The 18,998-nt window shown below is 43.6% G+C and overlaps 1 protein-coding gene across 1 annotated transcript in view; it reads right to left on the bottom strand.

Moving 5' to 3' along the window:
- Positions 1 to 18,998, bottom strand: part of LOC311113472 (phosphofurin acidic cluster sorting protein 2-like) — a gene marked incomplete at both ends in the record, with an annotated part of 91,583 nt that overhangs the window by 17,839 nt on the left and 54,746 nt on the right. Inside the window, 8 exons of the mRNA XM_084156696.1 lie at positions 114 to 246; positions 1,169 to 1,320; positions 3,463 to 3,552; positions 6,092 to 6,185; positions 6,653 to 6,804; positions 11,540 to 11,599; positions 17,815 to 17,898; positions 18,251 to 18,342. Of these exons, the coding sequence (XP_084012822.1) occupies positions 114 to 246; positions 1,169 to 1,320; positions 3,463 to 3,552; positions 6,092 to 6,185; positions 6,653 to 6,804; positions 11,540 to 11,599; positions 17,815 to 17,898; positions 18,251 to 18,342 (857 nt within the window). The remainder of the gene's footprint in view (positions 1 to 113; positions 247 to 1,168; positions 1,321 to 3,462; positions 3,553 to 6,091; positions 6,186 to 6,652; positions 6,805 to 11,539; positions 11,600 to 17,814; positions 17,899 to 18,250; positions 18,343 to 18,998) is intronic.

Below are 18,998 nucleotides of genomic sequence, written 5' to 3'. Positions count from 1 at the left end.
AAGTAGGAAAACCTGCAAAATCGGCAGTGTATCAAATACTTGTTCTCCCCACTGTAAGTACATCTTGTACACACACAAGCTTACTTTACTATTGCGCACACACTCACACACACCTGGACAGCGATCCTGGATTCTGGGGATGTCTCGCTGTCGATGCTGCTGGTCCTGTCACTCTGGGCCTTGGAGTTCTGCCGGTCCTTCATGGACGTGCTCCTAGGACGCCTCTGCAGCTTGTTCTCTGTTTTACTGTGGACCACAAACAGGCACGGACCCAATGAAGCACTGAGCCACAACTGAGCCAGGTTGAGCCACTGCTGAGAAATCTTAATAAAAAATTAAAAATCTTCACAAATACTAAATACTAAGTAGTAGATATGCCTACAGCAGAACTCCTCAGACAATCCTGGCCATCTAATCATCCCCTTTGACTCTCCACAGCAAAAACGTTTCAAGCTTTTGTTCTGGAAACATTTTGTGAGCACAAAATGGCTGCCACGCATTCTCTATGTGGTTGCTACTAGCTAGCTACACATTCATGGTTGAGTTAAATTATCCTTGCACAATAGAGAAATGTACAAAGACAAATGTGCAGTGTCTGTACTAGGCAGATTGCTTATTCAATGGATCTAACCTTGTTCATCAGACGCGTAGGTGGAAGTGGTGCTTGGGGACGTCCTTCTGCTGATTAGTTTGTTTATAGATAGGTGTAGCAGGGGAAATCACTGTATTGCGCTGAACAACCAATATACCAGATGCTGAATCAGAGAGGTAAACCTGATCTCTTCCTCTCTTTCCCTCTCTCCCCCTCTCTCTCTCATCCCATCCATTTTATTGAGGGAATGTGTCTTATCCAACTCAGGGCCTGGAGAGCTACTGGGTGTGCAGGCTTTTGTTCCAGCCAAGCACTGAGACACCAGTTTCAAATAATGAACTAGTCATGATCAATCTGGATCACAGTTAGTGGTATCAGGTGTATTAGTGCTGGGTTGGAATAAAGCGTGCACACCCATCCTTGTTTAGTCAGAGTGTAAAGGTTAATAAGCAGCACTGTGTGTGCGTGTGTGTGTGACTATATGTGTGACTGTGTGTGCCTGCATGCGTGTGTGTGTGTGCGTGAATGCATATATGTTATAAATGCAAGTGAGCGTTTGTGCTTGTGGGCGGCTACCTGGGCGACATGAGTGTCTGGGACTCGGTTTTGCAGAGTTTGGCCACTGGGCCGGGCAGTTTGTCCGTGCTCAGGTCCCAGCTTGTGGGGGTGGGGTTGGGGTTAGCCTCCCCTGGCCCTGTGCCAGCCCTAGTCTCCTCATCCTCCGCGTCCTGTACATAATGGGAGAAATGTAGTTCAAAATATATTTTCAATAAGAATGTACAGTCATACTAGGGTACTTCACTCATTCCATGGATTTCCATCCGCTGCACCATGTTCCCGCTGGTTCATTTCTCTCCCTAGAGAATTAACACTTTACAGTTGGTATTGTCAGTGGGGATTCACTGACACCAGAGACACAAGTCACGAAGGTTCACCCTGTGCGAGTTCAGAACACCTGTTTTACAGGTGAACTCAATTATCTGCATCCCATATGGCACCCTATTCGATTTATAGTGCACTACTTTTGACCAGATCCCTATGGGCCCTGTTCAAAATTAGTACACTACAGAGAATATGGTGCCATTTGGGACGCACCCATTGAGATAATATTTTTCTCAATGGAATCATTTACATTTTAGTCATTTAGCAGATGCTCTTATCCTGAGCGACTTACAGTTAGTGAGTGCATACATAATTTTTTAATTTTTCATACTGGCCCCCCGTGGGAATCGAACCCACAACCCTGGCGTTGCAAACTATCAACTGAGCTACATCCCTGTACCCTGAATCATGCCCAAGAGGTAGCAACCAAAACCAATACGTAACAGATTATGAAATGCACACAGTACCTACAAATCAGCTATTTCTGTGCAGGGTACCCATTGTCGATGCATTTCAATGTGCTGTCATGGTGAACGTGACATAACGCCTGGCAGATGTCCGTGAATACATTAACATGAAGCTCAGTGTGTGCATGTAAGTATCATGTGTTTGGCCACTGAACATCCTGTCCTTGGGCCCCAAACACAAGCCCCCTCAGAATGAATGAATGAATGAATCTCTCTCTCTCTCTCTCTCCTCTCTCTCTCTCTCTCTCTCTCTCTCTCTCTTCTCTCTCTCTCTCTCTCTCTCTCTCTCTCTCTCTCTCTCTCTCTCTCTCTCTCTCTCTCTCTCTCTCTCCTCTCTCTCTCTCTCTCTCTCTCTCTCTCTCTCTCTCTCTCTCTCTCTCTCTCTCTCTCTCTCTCTCTCTCTCTCTCTCTCTCTCTCTCTCTCTCTCTCTCTCTCTCTCTCTCTCTCTCTCTCTCTCTCTCTCTCTCTCTCTCTCTATGCGTCGTCAGGTGCCCCCTCGTTGCCGGGTTCCTGGGGTCTCTCTCTCTATGCGTCGTCAGGTGCCCTCGTTGCCGGGGTTCCTGGGGGTGAAGGAGTGCAGAGGAGGCATCGGAGCGCGAGAGACAACAGTGAAGAATAACAAACAGTCTGTAAAGCACTGCTCTTCTCACGGACCAATACGTACGCTGACGCCCTCTCTACAGCCAGCTGGACCTGGGCCTCAGTGCTGTCGGTGTGTGTATACAGCGTGTATGTACACAATGCATGTGCGTGTGCATGTATGCGTGTGTATTTGTGTGTAATAATGGAGGTCTTTGTGGTAACAGTGTAAATGTATTCTTGTTCGCATCAAACTGGTCGGGTGGAAGATAAACAGATGGGAGCTGATTTATGATAATGGACAAAACAGCAGCGCAGAGTGAGAGGGAAGAGAGAGAAGCAAAATGTTTGGGAACCCCTGATCTACTTCACCGACCAAAAAATGATCCACCCCAGTCTACCGTACTTTGTTCGGTCTACATTTTAGGAATGTTTACTGACAATTGCTGTATCCATCAGGCCTGTCGTGAGTTTTTTATCCGACAGGTACTTTACTCACAAAAATGGTTTGATGGAAACATGGTTAGTGAGAAAGAGAGAGAATGAAAAAAATTCAAGACCGGTAGAGAGAACGACAGACATCAAAGGAGAGAACAGGAGCGAGTTGAGGCAAAGAGACAGGCAAAAACAGAGACAGAGTGGAAAGAAAGATGGAGGTACTAGAAATCTGGAGACAGAGAGACCGGCCCAGCCATTGAGAAAGAGAGAGAACAGCAAAACAGACAAAGAAAGAGAGAAAGAGCACGTTGGAAGAGCACAAAATATGTTAAGCCTACAGGGATCCTCCAGAGGTTGCCCTGTGTAGAGTAAAGTTGTCCCTAGACACTGATCTTGGGTCAGTTTTCCCCCACTTATGGTTAAGGTTGGAATTGGGGGAATGGAAGTTGATCCTACAGCTGTACCTAGGGGAAACTTCACCTCGGCGCAGGATGCCCACTCACCCCTGCAGGAGACTCCAATCCGGTGCTGTCGTCTGTATACTTGGTCCCTAGTAGGACTTTGGCCCTGTCCGGGGACAGCAGATCTCCACCCTAAAAGGAGCAGAACCCAGGACGCAGTTACCAAAACCGCCTGCTAGGGGACGCCCTTGAGCATATCCTAATTCCATGTCTCTAATATAGAATAAGAAATCACATGAACTCTATTTACATATGCGCCAGCTGGCAGCAAAATAGCTGCCTACTAACCCTTAGGTGGCTGGCTACCCCCCTAGCTGGCTACTTTTTTCATGAGCTACAGCAGATTTTCAGGAGCACACTGTATTCATGACATTTCTATCTGCAACATTCCATAAGTTTGCTTACTTTAAGCTGGAATCCTTAATGGTGAAACGGTCTTTTGCGATATTACAACAACAAATAAGTTACTGCAAACAATGAAAACTGTTTTCTTCCCTCTGACATCATTGCATGTGCGATAGAACAGCAGAATATATCCTGCACATTTGTTTTACCGCGTCTCGCAACGCTCCTCACCGCTTTGTCAACAAAACAACAACAATACCAACGGCGGTGGGACTGTTTCCCCTACTGCGGATTCCATCTTTAACGTGCCCCAGAATCAAACTCTGAAATGCCTTTATCGATACTTTCATAGCTGGTGCCTACATATTTGATGAGACGAGCAATGTTCTAGGTAGAATAGATCCATATTTTGTGGCAATGTTTGACTCGCTTGAATTAACGACAAGTCCTCCTCAGTACAAATCATTTCTGCAGGCCTTAGGACACTGTGCACGCAGAATCGATCTGGCCTTACTCAATATCTGACCCTCAAACTAAGAAACCACACACACAGTTACAAAGTGTCTGGTGCAGTACACAGTACTACAATACATACAGTTCAGAGAATATCCAGGAATGGCCATCTAAAATGCCTGGCATATGGATGCCACACATAATTGACTATTTAAAGGGATAGCTACAAATGTACCTGATCTAAAATGCCTGGCATACGGATGGCAAAAATAATTTACTATTTATAGGGATAGTTCATCCAAGCAACAAATGTACCTCATCTAAAATGCCTGGCATATATATGGATGCCACAAATCATTCCTATTTAAAGGGATAGTTCATCCTTCAAAATGCCTGGGGCTTCATTTATCAATCATGTGTAGCCACAAATCTGGGTGTACACCATGCGTGAGATCATTTCCACGCAAAGTGTGAGATTTATCAATATGAACGTTTGCTTGAGTGTGTACATTTATGCACAGCCATGACCATGTGTACGCACAGTGCCAAGTGGTAGAATAAAGGAACTGCTAGTCAAGCGTAGAATTGGAAAAATACACTGAGTGTACAAAACATTAAAACGCATGCCATTCTGGTGCACATCAAAGTGCTATCCACCCTCGTGTTTATGGCAACGTGCACTTTTCAGCGGGAGCTTGCTGATCGGTATCTCAAATCCCTCGATGAGACAATGTTTTGGATGCAATCATCAGCTAAACGAACCGTAACATACCATTTCCATACACCATCGCACAACAGGTTGAAGTCAAGAAGGGTTTCTTTGCCATCAATGGGTTCCCAAATATGAATGAACGGAGCAATAGAGAGCACACACAGACATAAAAGCACAATCCCAAAACGAGTTCAAATATGTGAACAGAAAAGGCTTCCACTCTTAATGTGCAGGTGATAGGTTATGTGATGCACAAAAAACGCTGCTGAATGTTGCGGCCAGGTGGAACGCCCGACTCGTTCATTCTGCAGAACAGCAATGTTGGCCTATACACCTACAGCAGGGAGCTGTTGAGGATGGATGGCTTATTGGTGAGTGTTGCCTACTCATTTGAAGTATATTTTCCATTGCTAAAGCCACTTGAATTGTCTAAATGGTCCTCTCTTTGTATCTATGTTTTCATTTTTACTGGTCAAACCACAACTGAGCGAACCAAATAAAACAACGGTGTTGTATATTACCCACTGGCATTAAAGGGATGATTTTTCCCATATATGGTTAATTAGGGGTGTTTCAAAATGCAAATAGCCAAGGTCGTGCACAAGCATTGAGGCTGAGAACAATTGGTATTTATCAACGGTTATCTCCAACCGGTGTGCATATGACGCTCGTAGGATTGTTTGAGAAATCACAATTTTTCTATGCGTACGAACATTCTAAATTCCGTTCTTAATTAGTATTTTAGAATAGTTTTTACGCAATGTTGATAAATGATGCCCCTGGCATATATATGGATGTCACAAATCACTACTATTTAAAGGGATAGTTCATCCAAGCTACAAATGTTCCTCATCTTATGGATAGCTAAATAGACAGTAAACCTGGAGATCTAAATAGATAATGGGATCTGGATAGTCAGCAACCTACCCATGTTTGCATAGCTTTAGAGCATTGTTGGGTTAAAAAAAAGCAATGGGAGCGGTAAAACTCATGTTAGCATTAGCATGCTAATCCAAATGATATTTAACAGCTAGTCCAGCAGAGTAACAAAAAAAACATTGGTGTGTGTGTGTGGCGTGGGCTTGTTGTGGCCTTATGCTCCACTGGTAGCAAAGAGGAGTGTGTGTGTGTGTGTGTGCGTGTGCGTGTGTGTGTACTTACGATGCAGGCCAGGTCCCTGGGCTGGCTCTTCTGACTGTGCAGACTCCCAATCTCAGTCTGGGAGCTCGAATGGGACATTCCCTCAAAGAAGGGCCTGGGTGACAACCACATAAAAAAAAACATTTTTTAAACTTTCACATACATACTTGAGCGATAATAACTGAGCTGAGCTGGGTAGCAGTGACAAACTTGTGTACCCATTTAGGTGATGTTTTCATATTAGTAATTCAGCTGCAATTATCTCTCATGTTTCTCCCCTGCAGCAACTTTCTTTTCTCTCTCTTTGATTTGATGTACAGCAACAATGCACAAATAAACTCCCCTTAACACTGAGGAAAATATGCAGAGTCTTCACTTTGACTAGAGTGTGAACATTATATGGGGCCCTGTTTAAGTTTAGCTGTACTCACAACATTTTGTGAGGCCATATTTAAGTGTAGGTTTACTGGCGACATGATGTGGGGCCCTACTTGAGTTTGGGTTTAGCTGTATTTGGGACATTTTGTGGGGCCTTACTTTAGTTAAGGTGTACAGTACTGATAACATTATGCAGAACCTTACTTGAGTTTGGGTTTGGGCGTGCTGAGAACACTTTCGTTGTCCTCCATTTCAGGGCCGCTGTCACTCTGGTTGTAGACCTCAAGACTGTCATAGAGCAGGTCCAGATCCTCCTCCACCTCCTGGGTCTGGTCCACTGGGTCCGAGTCCAGAACCTAGCAACAACAAATGGACAGTGAAATAATCAGTCAATCAGCCAATCAGTCAATCTCTCCATCCATCCATCCATCCATCAACCAATCAAATCACTTCCAAAGAGCAAGTAATAGCACACTGGCAAGGAATAACTCCTCTGGCTGATGTGGTTGAAAGTTCAGAGTAGCATTGGTAACTCAGAAGATAATTGTATACATACACTCATTGGCCAGTTTATTAAACACACCACCCCATTTACGAAAATGGTTTGCTCCTGGTGGCCATGGTGTTCATGACTTGCTATATAAAGCAGGCAGACAGGCATCCAGTTACTGTTCCATTGAACGTTAGAATGGGCAAAACGAGTGACCTAAGCGACTTTGAGCGTGGTATGATTGTCGGTGCCAGGCGTGCCGGTTCCTGTATCTCAGAAACGGCCGGCCTCCTGGAAGGAGCGGCTCCAGTGGGCACGCGATCACCAACACTGGACAATTGAGGAGTGGAAAAACATCGCCTGGTCCGATTAATCCCAGTTCTGTCAGGATTTAGTGTAAGCAGCATTAAAAATATTGAAACATCAATTAAAAACTCATTGCTAGGGCCTCCCGAGTGGCGCAGCGGTCAAAGGCACTGCATCGCAGTGCTTGAGGCGTCACTACAGACCCGGGTTCCATCCCAGGCTGTGTCGCAGCCGGCCGCGACCGGGAGACCAATGAGGCGGCACACACTTGGCCCAGCGTTGTCCGGGTTAGGGGAGGGTTTGGCCGGCTGGGATGTCCTTGTCCCATCGCGCTTTAGTGACTCCTTGTGGCGGGCCGGGCGCATGCATGCTGACTTCGGTCGCCAGTTGTACAGTGTTTTCTCCGACACATTGGTGCCATTGGTGCGGCCGGCTTCCGGGTTAAGCAAGCAGTGCGGCTTGGCAGGTTTGTGTTTCGGCGGACGCATGGCTCTCAACCTTCGCCTCTACCGAGTCCGTACGGGAGTTGCAGCGATGGGACAAGACTGTAACTACCAATTGGATATCACGAAATTTGGGAGAAAACGGGGTAAAAAGTACACCGAAATAAAAACACAAAAAATAAAATATAATAATACACCTAAAACTCACTGCTAAGCGATAAAAAATCTGCGTTCTGCTGTATATCTTGAATTTTGTTTTTGTTGCAGGAAGAATAATTCATTTCCCCTTATATTCTCAGTAGTTGAATATCTCTGTTTAAATTTGATTCAAGTGACACTCATAGTTTGTGATTGGCTTTTACAAACGAACCCAACGTCTGGATTGATGCGGTAATAAACTAGTGCTGCCAATCAAGGGTTCAAGTGTTCCCACACCCCTGCTACTCTCATCAGTTCCACGTGAAGTGACACTCAATGAGTCATTTATGAGTATGTAATTATGATTCAATATATTGGCAGGTGCTGAAGCACAACTTTGGGTTAGGGAAGACGAACAATGTGAAACACTGGCTCTCGTGGACAATACTTTTTCAATCGTTTTCAAAAATGTATTTCTTCCGACGACAGGATGCATGACAAAGCTGTGACCGGGGTCAACCAATTGGTCCATAGAATGTCCTGTCAGTAAAATAAATGTGTTGATCCAATCCTGCACATAACCAAGCATTAATAAACCTAGCCAGCCCTGTACACATTGAACCATGAGGTGTGTCCCAAATGGAACCCTATTCCCTACATAGTGAGAGATGGGCACTGGTCAAAAGTAGTGCACTATATAGGGAATAAGGTGCAATTTGGGACATACTAATGGTGCCTTTCCTATTTAGGTCACTTCCTGCTTGAAGGAGAGGTAATATCGTTAAGGAGTTAGGTGATAAAGGAGAGCGGCGCTCTCAGGACGAGACTGGTAGACAGCTAGCAAGGTTAGGTTAAAGAGACAACAGTGGGCCTAGCTAACACGCTTAAATCAATTAAACTGATCTGTAAACAGAAAGGGTCAAAGACAATACGCTCCATATATCTGGGACTTCATTAACAGATAGCATGGTATAAAATGTATGCACTCACTAACTGTAAGTCGCTCTGGATAAGAGCGTCTGCTTAATTACTAAAATGTAAATGTATAATGGTATACTTTTTGCAAAAAGGGGGTACCTAGAACCATAAAGGGTTCTTTGCCTGCCCCGGCACTGTAGTAGGGGAACCCTTTTTGGTTGGTAGAACCTTTTCACAAAATGGTTCTTTGAGGGTTCTTCATTGAAAACAAGAAAGGGTTATCCTACAGGGATGGTGTTCTCGGGGTGATGAGAGGTGTTGGGTTTGCGCCAGACATAGCGTTTTCCTTGATGGCCAAAAAGCTCAATTTTAGTTTCATCTGACCAGAGTACCTTCTTCCATATGTTTGGGGAGTCTACCACATGCCTTTTGGCGAACACCAAACGTGTTTGATTATTTTTTTCTTTAAGCAATGGCTTTTTTCTGGCCACTCTTCCGTAAAGCCCAGCTCTGTGGAGTGTAAGGCTTAAAGTGGTCCTATGGACAGATACTCCAATCTCTGCTGTGGAGCTTTGCAGCTCCTTCAGGGTTATCTTTGGTCTCTTTGTTGCCTCTCTGATGAATGCCCTCCTTGCCTGGTCCGTGAGTTTTGATGGGCGGCCCTCTCTTGGCAGGTTTGTTGTGGTGCCATATTCTTTCCATTTTTTATTAATGGACTTAATGGTGCTCCGTGGGATGTTCAAAGTTTCAGATATTTTTTTATAACCCAACCCTGATCTGTAATTCTCCACAACTTTGTCCCTGACCAGTTTGGAGAGCTCCTTGGTCTTCATGGTGCCGCTTGCTTGGTGGTGCCCCTTGCTTAGTGGTGACTCTGGGGCCTTTCAGAACAGGTGTATACAGTGGGGAAAATAAGTATTTAGTCAGCCACCAATTGTGCAAGTTCTCCCACTTAAAAAGATGAGAGAGGCCTGTAATTTTCATCATAGGTACACGTCAACTATGACAGACAAAATGAGAAAGAAAAATCCAGAAAATCACATTGTAGGATTTTTTATGAATTTATTTGCAGATTATGGTGGAAAATAAGTATTTGGTCAATAACAAAAGTTTCTCAATACTTTGTTATATACCCTTTGTTGGCAATGACACAGGTCAAACGTTTTCTGTAAGTCTTCACAAGGTTTTCACACACGGTTGCTGGTATTTTGGCCCATTCCTCCATGCAGATCTCCTCTAGAGCAGTGATGTTTTGGGGCTGTCGCTGGGCAACATGGACTTTCAACTCCCTCCAAAGATTTTCTATGGGGTTGAAATCTGGAGACTGGCTAGGCCACTCTAGGACCTTGAAATGCTTCTTACGAAGCCACTCCTTCGTTGCCCGGGCGGTGTGTTTGGGATCATTGTCATGCTGAAAGACCCAGCCACGTTTCATCTTCAATGCCCTTGCTGATGGAAGAAGGTTTTCACTCAAAATCTCACGATACATGGCCCCATTCATTCTTTCCTTTACACGGATCAGTCGTCCTGGTCCCTCTGCAGAAAAACAGCCCCAAAGCATGATGTTTCCACCCCCATGCTTCACAGTAGGTATGGTGTTCTTTGGATGCAACTCAGCATTCTTTGTCCTCCAAACATGACGAGTTGAGTTTTTACCAAAAAGTTATATTTTGGTTTCATCTGACCATATGACATTCTCCCAATCCTCTTCTGGATCATCCAAATGCACTCTAGCAAACTTCAGACGGGCCTGGACATGTACTGGCTTAAGCAGGGGGACACGTCTGGCAATGCAGTATTTGAGTCCCTGGCGGCGTAGTGTGTTACTGATGGTAGGCTTTGTTACTTTGGTCCCAGCTCTCTGCAGGTCATTCACTAGGTCCCCCCGTGTGGTTCTGGGATTTTTGCTCACCGTTCTTGTGATCATTTTGACCCCACGGGGTGAGATCTTGCGTGGAGCCCCAGATCGAGGGAGATTATCAGTGGTCTTGTATGTCTTCCATTTCCTAATAATTGCTCCCACAGTTGATTTATTCAAACCAAGCTGCTTACCTATTGCAGATTCAGTCTTCCCAGCCTGGTGCAGGTCTACAATTTTGTTTCTGGTGTCCTTTGACAGCTCTTTGGTCTTGGCCATAGTGGAATTTGGAGTGTGACTGTTTGAGGTTGTGGACAGGTGTCTTTTATACTGATAACAAGTTCAAACAGGTGCCATTAATACAGGTAACGAGTGGAGGACAGAGGAGCCTCTTAAAGAAGAAGTTACAGGTCTGTGAGAGCCAGAAAACTTGCTTGTTTGTAGGTGACCAAATACTTATTTTCCACCATAATTTGCAAATAAATTCATTAAAAATCCTACAATGTGATTTTCTGGATTCTTTTTCCTCAATTTGTCTGTCATAGTTGACGTGTACCTGTGATGAAAATTACAGGCCTCTCTCATCTTTTTAAGTGGGAGAACTTGCACAATTGGTGGCTGACTAAATACTTTTTTTCCCCACTGTATATGCTGAGATCATGTGAAACTTAGATTGCACACAGGTGGACTTTATTTAACGAATTATGTGACTTCTGAAGGTAATTGGTTGCACCAGATCTTATTTAGGGGCTTCATAGCAAAAGGGGTGAATACATATGCACGCACCACTTTGCCGTTATTTATTTTAAGTTATTTTTTTCATTTCACTTCACCAATTTGGACTATTTTGTGTATGTCCATTACATGAAATCCAAGGGGGATGAATACTTTTGCAAGGCATTGTATAAAACAGAACAGTTGAAGCGTGCAATACTAACCTCATCTGTCACTTTGAATCTCTTCAACAGGGCCACAAACTTCTGTTTGAAGTTGGGTTGCTGTAAAAGGAGGGTGAGAGAGAGGGAGGAAGAGAGGGAGGGAGAGAGGAAGAGAGAGTTTGGTGTCAACAAAAGTACACCAAGAACTTGTCAGAATTATAATTTCTATTAGGATCCCCATTACCTGACGCCATGCCGTAAGCTAATATTTCAGAGACGTCAGTGTAACCAACAAAGCTGTCTTCAAACTCATGTGATGACAGCTCTATAATATTGAGAGCTCAATAAATCACAGTGAAGTTAACACAATAGAATTCTGAGTCTAGTCTTCACAGCCAAATTGTATTACGCTCCGGAGTGAAGTTTCCCCTAGGTAAAGATCTAGGATAAGCTTCCCCTCCTCCAATCCTAACAATATTAATTCATTGGGAAAATGCTAAACTGACCCAAAATCAATGTCTAGGGGCAATTTCACCCTACTCCCATTAATATGCTTATCTGAAGAGTGCCAGCATCTGAAGAGCACTTGGCTGCACCATTAAAAGTCAGTTAATGTTCACACGGCTTAGTGGCTTCGACCTCGGTGACCTTATGTGACCGTGACGTGCTGCATGATTCGCTGATTCACCAATGGCACATTAGGTCATTGGAGAGAGCCAGACGTATCATTATTAACAATGCCAAGGATTACTGATTGAAGCAAATACCCGGGCCTAGGGAAGAATATTTGATAAAGTGTGCGTTTATTTGTGATTGATGTTTGTGAGTGTATGTCTGAGTGTGTTACCAGCTCCCATGTGTGGGTCTCAGTTTGTGCGGGTTGGTGCCTGCTTAATTTGTCTCCTTAGTTGGTGTTTTAGTCTGCGCCATCTACACAGTGTTATGGTCTAAAAGAGGATGTTGAACTCATTCCAGGACATTTCTCCTGTCACTACTGCTTAGCTAAGGATTTAGGATTTAGAAGACTGTAGACATCTTCTGTGCCATCCCAGAAAATAACAAGACTGAGGAGCAGACCTAACATAGACACACCTTAAAGAGATTACAGTCGACTCCTGATGACTGCACCCATTTGCACTGGCTTGGAATTTTCGAGACGGCACACACTACACCTGAGCATGCAGTTATCAGGAGCAAGGAATTTAATTGGGACCGAAAAACTGTATTGCATTCAAATGTAGTTTGTACTTACAGTGCCTTCAGAAAGTATTCACACCCCTTGACTTTTTCCACATTTTGTTGTGTTAAAAATTGGGATTAAAATGGATTTAATGTAATTTTCTTCTTTTTTAAGATCCATACTAAATATTTGGTAATATCAAAGATTCATTTTAAGATTAATGAAAAATAAAACACTAATACTGATTAGATACAGTTGAAGTCGGAAGTTTACATACACCTTAGCCAAATACATTTAAACTCAGTTTTTCACAATTCCTGACATTTAATCCTAGTAAAAAATCCCTGTCTTAGGTCAGTTAGGATCACCACTTTATTTTAAGAATGTGCAATGTCAGAATAATAGTAGAGAGAATGATTTATTTCAGTTTTTATTTATTTCATCACATTCCCAGTGGGTCAGAAGTTTACATACACTCAATTAGTATTTGGTAGCGTTGCCTTTAAATTGTTTAACTTGGGTCAAATGTTTCAGGTAAGTTGGGTGAATTTTGGCCCATTCCTCCTGACAGAGCTGGTGTAACTGAGTCAGGTTTGTAGTCCTCCTTGCTCGTACACACTTTTTCAGTTCTGCCCACACATTTTCTATAGGATTGAGGTCAGGGCTTTGTGATGGCCACTCCAATTCCTTAAGCCATTTTGCCACAACTTTGGAAGTATGCTTGGGGTCATTGTCCATTTGGAAGACCCATTGGCGACCAAGCTTTAACTTCCTGACTGATGTCTTGAGATGTTGCTTCAATATATCCACATAATTTTCCTTCCTCATGATGCCATCTATTTTGTGAAGTGCACCAGTCCCTCCTGCAGCAATGCACCCCCACAGCATGATGCTGCCACCCCCGTGCTTCACGGTTGGGATGGTGTTCTTCGGCTTGCAAGGCACCCCCCTTTTCCTCCAAACATAACGATGGTCATTATGGCTAAACAGTTCTATTTTTGTTTCATCAGACTAGAGGACATTTCTCCAAAAAGTATGATCTTTGTCCCCATGTGCAAACCGTAGTCTGGCTTTTTTATGGTGGTTTTGGAGAAGTGGCTTCTTCCTTGCTGAGCGGCCTTTCAGGTTATGTCGATATAGGACTCGTTTTACTGTGGATATAGATTATTTTGTACCTGTATCCTCCAGCATCTTCACAAGGTCCTTTGCTGTTGTTCTGGGATTGATTTGCACCTTTTACACCAAAGTACGTTCATCTCTAGGAGACAGAACACGTCTCCTTCCTGAGCGATATGATGGCTGCGTGGTCCCATGTTGTTTATACTTGCGTACTATTGTTTGTACAGATGAACGTGGTACCTTCAGGCATTTGGAAATTGCTCCCAAGGATGAACCAGACTTGTGGAGGTCTACAATTGTTTTCCCCAAGGTCTTGGCTGATTTCTTTTGATTTTCCCATGATGTCAAGCAAAGAGGCACTGAGTTTGAAGGTAGGCCTTGAAATACATCCACAGGTACACCTCCAATTGACTCAAATGATGTCAATTAGCCTATCAGAAGCTTCTAAAGCCATGACAACATTCTTTGGAATTTTCCAAGCTGTTTAAGGCACAGTCAACTTAGTGTATGTAAACTTCTGACCCACTGGAATTGTGATACAGTGAATTATAAGTGAAATAATCTGTCTGTAAACAATTGTTGGAAAAATTACTTGTGTCATGCACAAAGTAGATGTCCTAACCGACTTGCCAAAACTATAGTTTGTTAACAAGAAATTTGTGGAGTGGTTGAATAACGAGTTTTAATGACTCCAACCTAAGTGCATGTTAACTTCTGACTTCAACTGTAAGAATTCAACCCACTGAGTAAATACATGTTAGAATCACCTTTGGCAGCGATTACAGCTGTGAGTCTTTTGGGGTAAGTCTCTAAGAGCTTTGCACACCTGGATTGTACAACATTTGCCCATTATTCTTTTTTAAACACTTCAAGCTCGGTCAAGATGGTTATTGATCATTGCTAGACAGCCATTTTCAAGTCTTGCCATAGATTTTCAAGCTGATTTAAGTCAAAACTGTAACTAGGACACTCAGGAACATTCTATGTCGTATTGGTAAGTAACTCCAGTGTATATTTAGGCCTTGAGATTTAGGTTATGTTCCTGCTGAAAGGTGAATTTGTCTCCCAGTGTCTGTTGGAAAACATACTGAACCAGGTTTTCCTCTTGGATTTTGGCTGTGCTTTATTCTGTTTATTTTTATCCCCCTCCCCCCAAAAAATCCCTCTGTCATTTAGGTTAGTACTGTAGAGGAACTACAATGTTGTTGATCCATCTTTAGTTCTCCTATCACAGCCATTAAACTCTGTAACTGATTTAAAGTCACCATTGGCCTCATGGTGAAATCCCTGAGCGGTTTCTTTCCGCTCTGGCAACTGAGTTAGGAAGGACTGGGTGTATTGCTACACCATCCAAAGCGTAATTAATAACTTCACCATGCTCAAAGGGATATTCAACGTCACCTTTAAAAAAAAAAAAATATCTACCAATAGGTGCCCTTCTTTGCGAGGTATGGGAAAATTTCCCTGATCTTTGTTGTTCAATCTATGCTTGAAATTCACTACTTGACTGAGGGACCTTACAGATAATTGTGTGGGGTACGGACATGGGGGTAATTATTCACAAATCTTATTAACCAATATTATTGCACACAGAGTGAGTCCATGCAACTTATGTGACTCGTTGGCCTGAATGCCAAGCGTCACGTCTGGAGGAAACCTGGCACCATCCCTACGGTGAAGCATGGTGGTGGCAGCAACTTGCTGTGGGGATGTTTTTCAGCGGCAGGGACTGAAAGACTAGTCAGGATCGAGGGAAAGATGAACGGAGCAAAGTACAGAGAGTTCTTTGATGAAAACCTGCTCCAGAGCACTCAGGACCTCACACAGGGGCAAAGGTTCACCTTCCAACAGGACAACGACCCTAAGCACACAGCCAAGACAACGCAGGAGTGGCTTCGGGACAAGTCTCTGAATGTCCTTGAGTGGCCTAGCCAGAGCCCGGACTTGAACCCAATCGAACATCTCTGGGACCTGAAATAACTGTGCAGCAACGCTCCCCATCCAACCTGACAGAGCTTGAGAGGATCTGCAGAGAAGAATGGGAGAAACTCCCCAAATACAGGTGTGCCAAGCTTGTAGCGTCATACCCAAGAAGACTTGAGGCAGTAATCTATTGTGTGTAGATTGATGAGGAAAAAAAACAATTTAATCAATTTTAGAATAAGGCTGTAACGTAACAAAATGTGGAAAAAGTCAAGGGGTCTGAATACTTTCCGAACGCACTGTATGTGGTTTTCAATGCAGGCCTACATTGCATGAGACTTTTAAAAACATTTTTACATTATGAAGGGCTTGATATTCATAATTTTTTACATGGTTCTAACACCATGGGACTTTAAATTGCATTGTATTGTGTTGTATGATGCAAGAAACTACATTACAAAATACAATTAATTATTATTACCAAACAAAGAATTAGACAATGTAGGCTACCCCTCTGCCTATTGGCTTATTTGCATATAAATTCACCAAAAAAAGAAACGTCCCTTTTTCAGGACCCTGTCTTTCAAAGATAATTAGTAAAAATCCAAATAACTTCACAGATCTTCATTGTAAAGGGTTTAAACACCTTTTCCCATGCTTGTTCAATGAACCATAAACAATGAATGAACTTGCATCTGTGGAACGGTCGTTAAGACACTAACAGCTTACAGACGGTAGGCAATTAAGGTCACAGTTATGAAAACTTAGGACACTAAAGAGGCCTTTCTACTGACTCTGAAAAACACCAAAAGAAAGATGCCCAGGGTCCCTGCTCATCTGCGTGAATGTGCCTTAGGCATGCTGCAAGAAGGCATGAGGACTGCAGATGTGGCCAGGGCAATAAATTGCAATGTCCGTACTGTGAGACGCCTAAGACAGCGCTACATGGAGACAGGACGGACAGCTGATCATCACACCTGCGGGACAGGTACAGGATGGCAACAACAACTGCCGAGTTATACCAGGAACGCACAATCCTTCCATCAGTGCTCAGACTGTCCGCAATAGGCTGAGAGAGGCTGGACTGAGGGCTTGTAGGCCTGTTGTAAGGCAGGTCCTCACCAGACATCACCGGCAACAACGTCGCCTATGGGCACAAACCCACCGTCGCTGGACCAGACAGGACTGGTAAAAAGTGCTCTTCACTGACGAGTCGCGGTTTTGTCTCACCCATGGGTGATGGTCGGATTCACGTTTATCGTCGAAGGAATGAGCGTTACACCGATGCACTGCAGTACTTAATGCAGCTTATTCAATTTCTGTTAGTCACATGTCTGTGGAACTTGTTCAGTTTATGTCTCAGTTGTTGAATCTTGTTATGTTCATACAAATATTTACACATGTTAAGTTTGCTGAAAATAAACGCAGTTGACAGTGAGAGGACGTTTCATTTTTGGCTGAGTTTACAAGCCTGTCTCAAAATACAACACCGCCCCTTTAATTAAGACGTAAGCTTTTTATGTGACTGGCTTTCCAAAGACAGCTTGAAATGTGGCCTACACATTTTGTGCTCTAGTAAGAAGCAGTAACTCCCCAATGCTGATCTATGCTTATCTATAACTTGGCTAATAACTCACTAACTAACAAAGAATATCAAAAATGTGCACAAGCGCGGCTCTGATCTGAACTGATCTGAAAAGCGCATTCACTCGTGGGTGATTGAAGACCGCTCATGGGCTACCCCTGCCAATAGACTTCTACTCCGTTGCGCTCTGGCTACAACAAAATCACAGACTCAATCTTGCAAAGTTAGACTTGTTTTGATTTGTTGCATTGAAAAGGGGCTGATATAATGTTGATTCGATCACAGAAAAAACGTTAATATATATAGTGCAAACTCTCTTGCGTATCTGTGCGGCGTGGTAGTCCTGGAGGAGGTGTGTGGCCGCGCAGGTGCGCAGCTTAGAGGAAGCGTTGCTCAGGGCTCTATGCTGGGGCTAATCTCATTCTCTGCACTAAAATAAACGTACATGCTAGGTTTAATGTGTAGTTGAATGAATTTATCCAACCACATTGCAAAGTTGTCGATGCAGGGAGGCTCCCCCATCCTTACCCTTGTCATGGATGTTGTCCGAATCATTTTCCTCCGGTTTTTCTTTGGCTTCCTCTGTACATCATCATCCTCATCGTACAGGTCCTATGAAAGAGAGCGTTTTGTGTCATAGAGATCAGTGTTTTACAACCCATGGGAATGTACCTTTTTGTTCCAGCCCAGCACTAACACACATCAAGATTAGTTGAATCAGGTGTGTTAATGCTGGGCTAGAACAATAAAGTGCAGTTCTGTGAGCTATAGATTGAGAAACACTACGCCAATGACATTTTGGTCTATAACTACAACTAGAACCCAGGAGAACTAGTATGCAGGGATTTACTGTATTGGTATACAGTGTGTATTTTTGTGTTCGTGACTGCAAATATCCATTACAGATAATTAGAACTGGAGATCTTCCCCAACAGCAAACTGTAATATATGCGCAGTGTCTCACCACTGGTTGAACAGCATCGTCGCTAGCTTCCTGCTCCGAGGAGTAGCTATCGTCGTCATCCTCTGAGTAGTTGTCCATATCCGGGGAGCGATCTGGGGTGAAAGACAGGAACATAAGCTACATGTCAATTCTCCCTTCACTCACTGTGACACTGGAGAATTTAGCATTGATTTTAAATGTCCTGTTGCTCCACTTGGAGGCTCTGAGCTAAAAGGACAAGGTCAAGTAGGTTTTAATACCTCTAATGTCACTCCACACATCCTCAAGAACGGGAAAATAGAATGAAAGATTTCATATAGCTTGCCGGCCATCTGGCTAATATTTCATCCTTGACAGATGATTTCATTGTGGGGCGCGGGCCGTCAGTTTCACAGTGAATTCCTTTACATTAGTGCAGCTGACATCTGTATTGTTTACTGGGCGTCCATTTTGGCTCTGGGAGCATGAGGATCCTAAGGGAGCGTCAGGTGCCAGGCTGTAACCACCTTAAAAACCACTGCGATTATTATCCTCAATTTTCCCTCAGTAACATTGGTCCTAATGTACTTAAGGTGTCATGGTTAGGGATATAGGCCCCGGTACTAACGGTGGCCTGTGGACACAGGCAATATGTTGGAAGGACCCTTCCCATGGGGCCAATAGTGGGTCTGTGGTCGGCCTAATGCACTTCAGTAAATGTATGGAAATCTATAGAGCGACACAAGGACGAGTGAAACGTTGAGACATTGAAAGGCTACACAGAAGAAGT

The sequence above is a fragment of the Coregonus lavaretus genome (assembly GCF_964263955.1).
Source record: "Coregonus lavaretus genome assembly, chromosome: 40".
Classification (NCBI taxonomy): domain Eukaryota; kingdom Metazoa; phylum Chordata; class Actinopteri; order Salmoniformes; family Salmonidae; genus Coregonus; species Coregonus lavaretus.
Note: the sequence above shows the minus strand (reverse complement) of the source record. Positions and strands in the feature narration are given on the sequence as shown.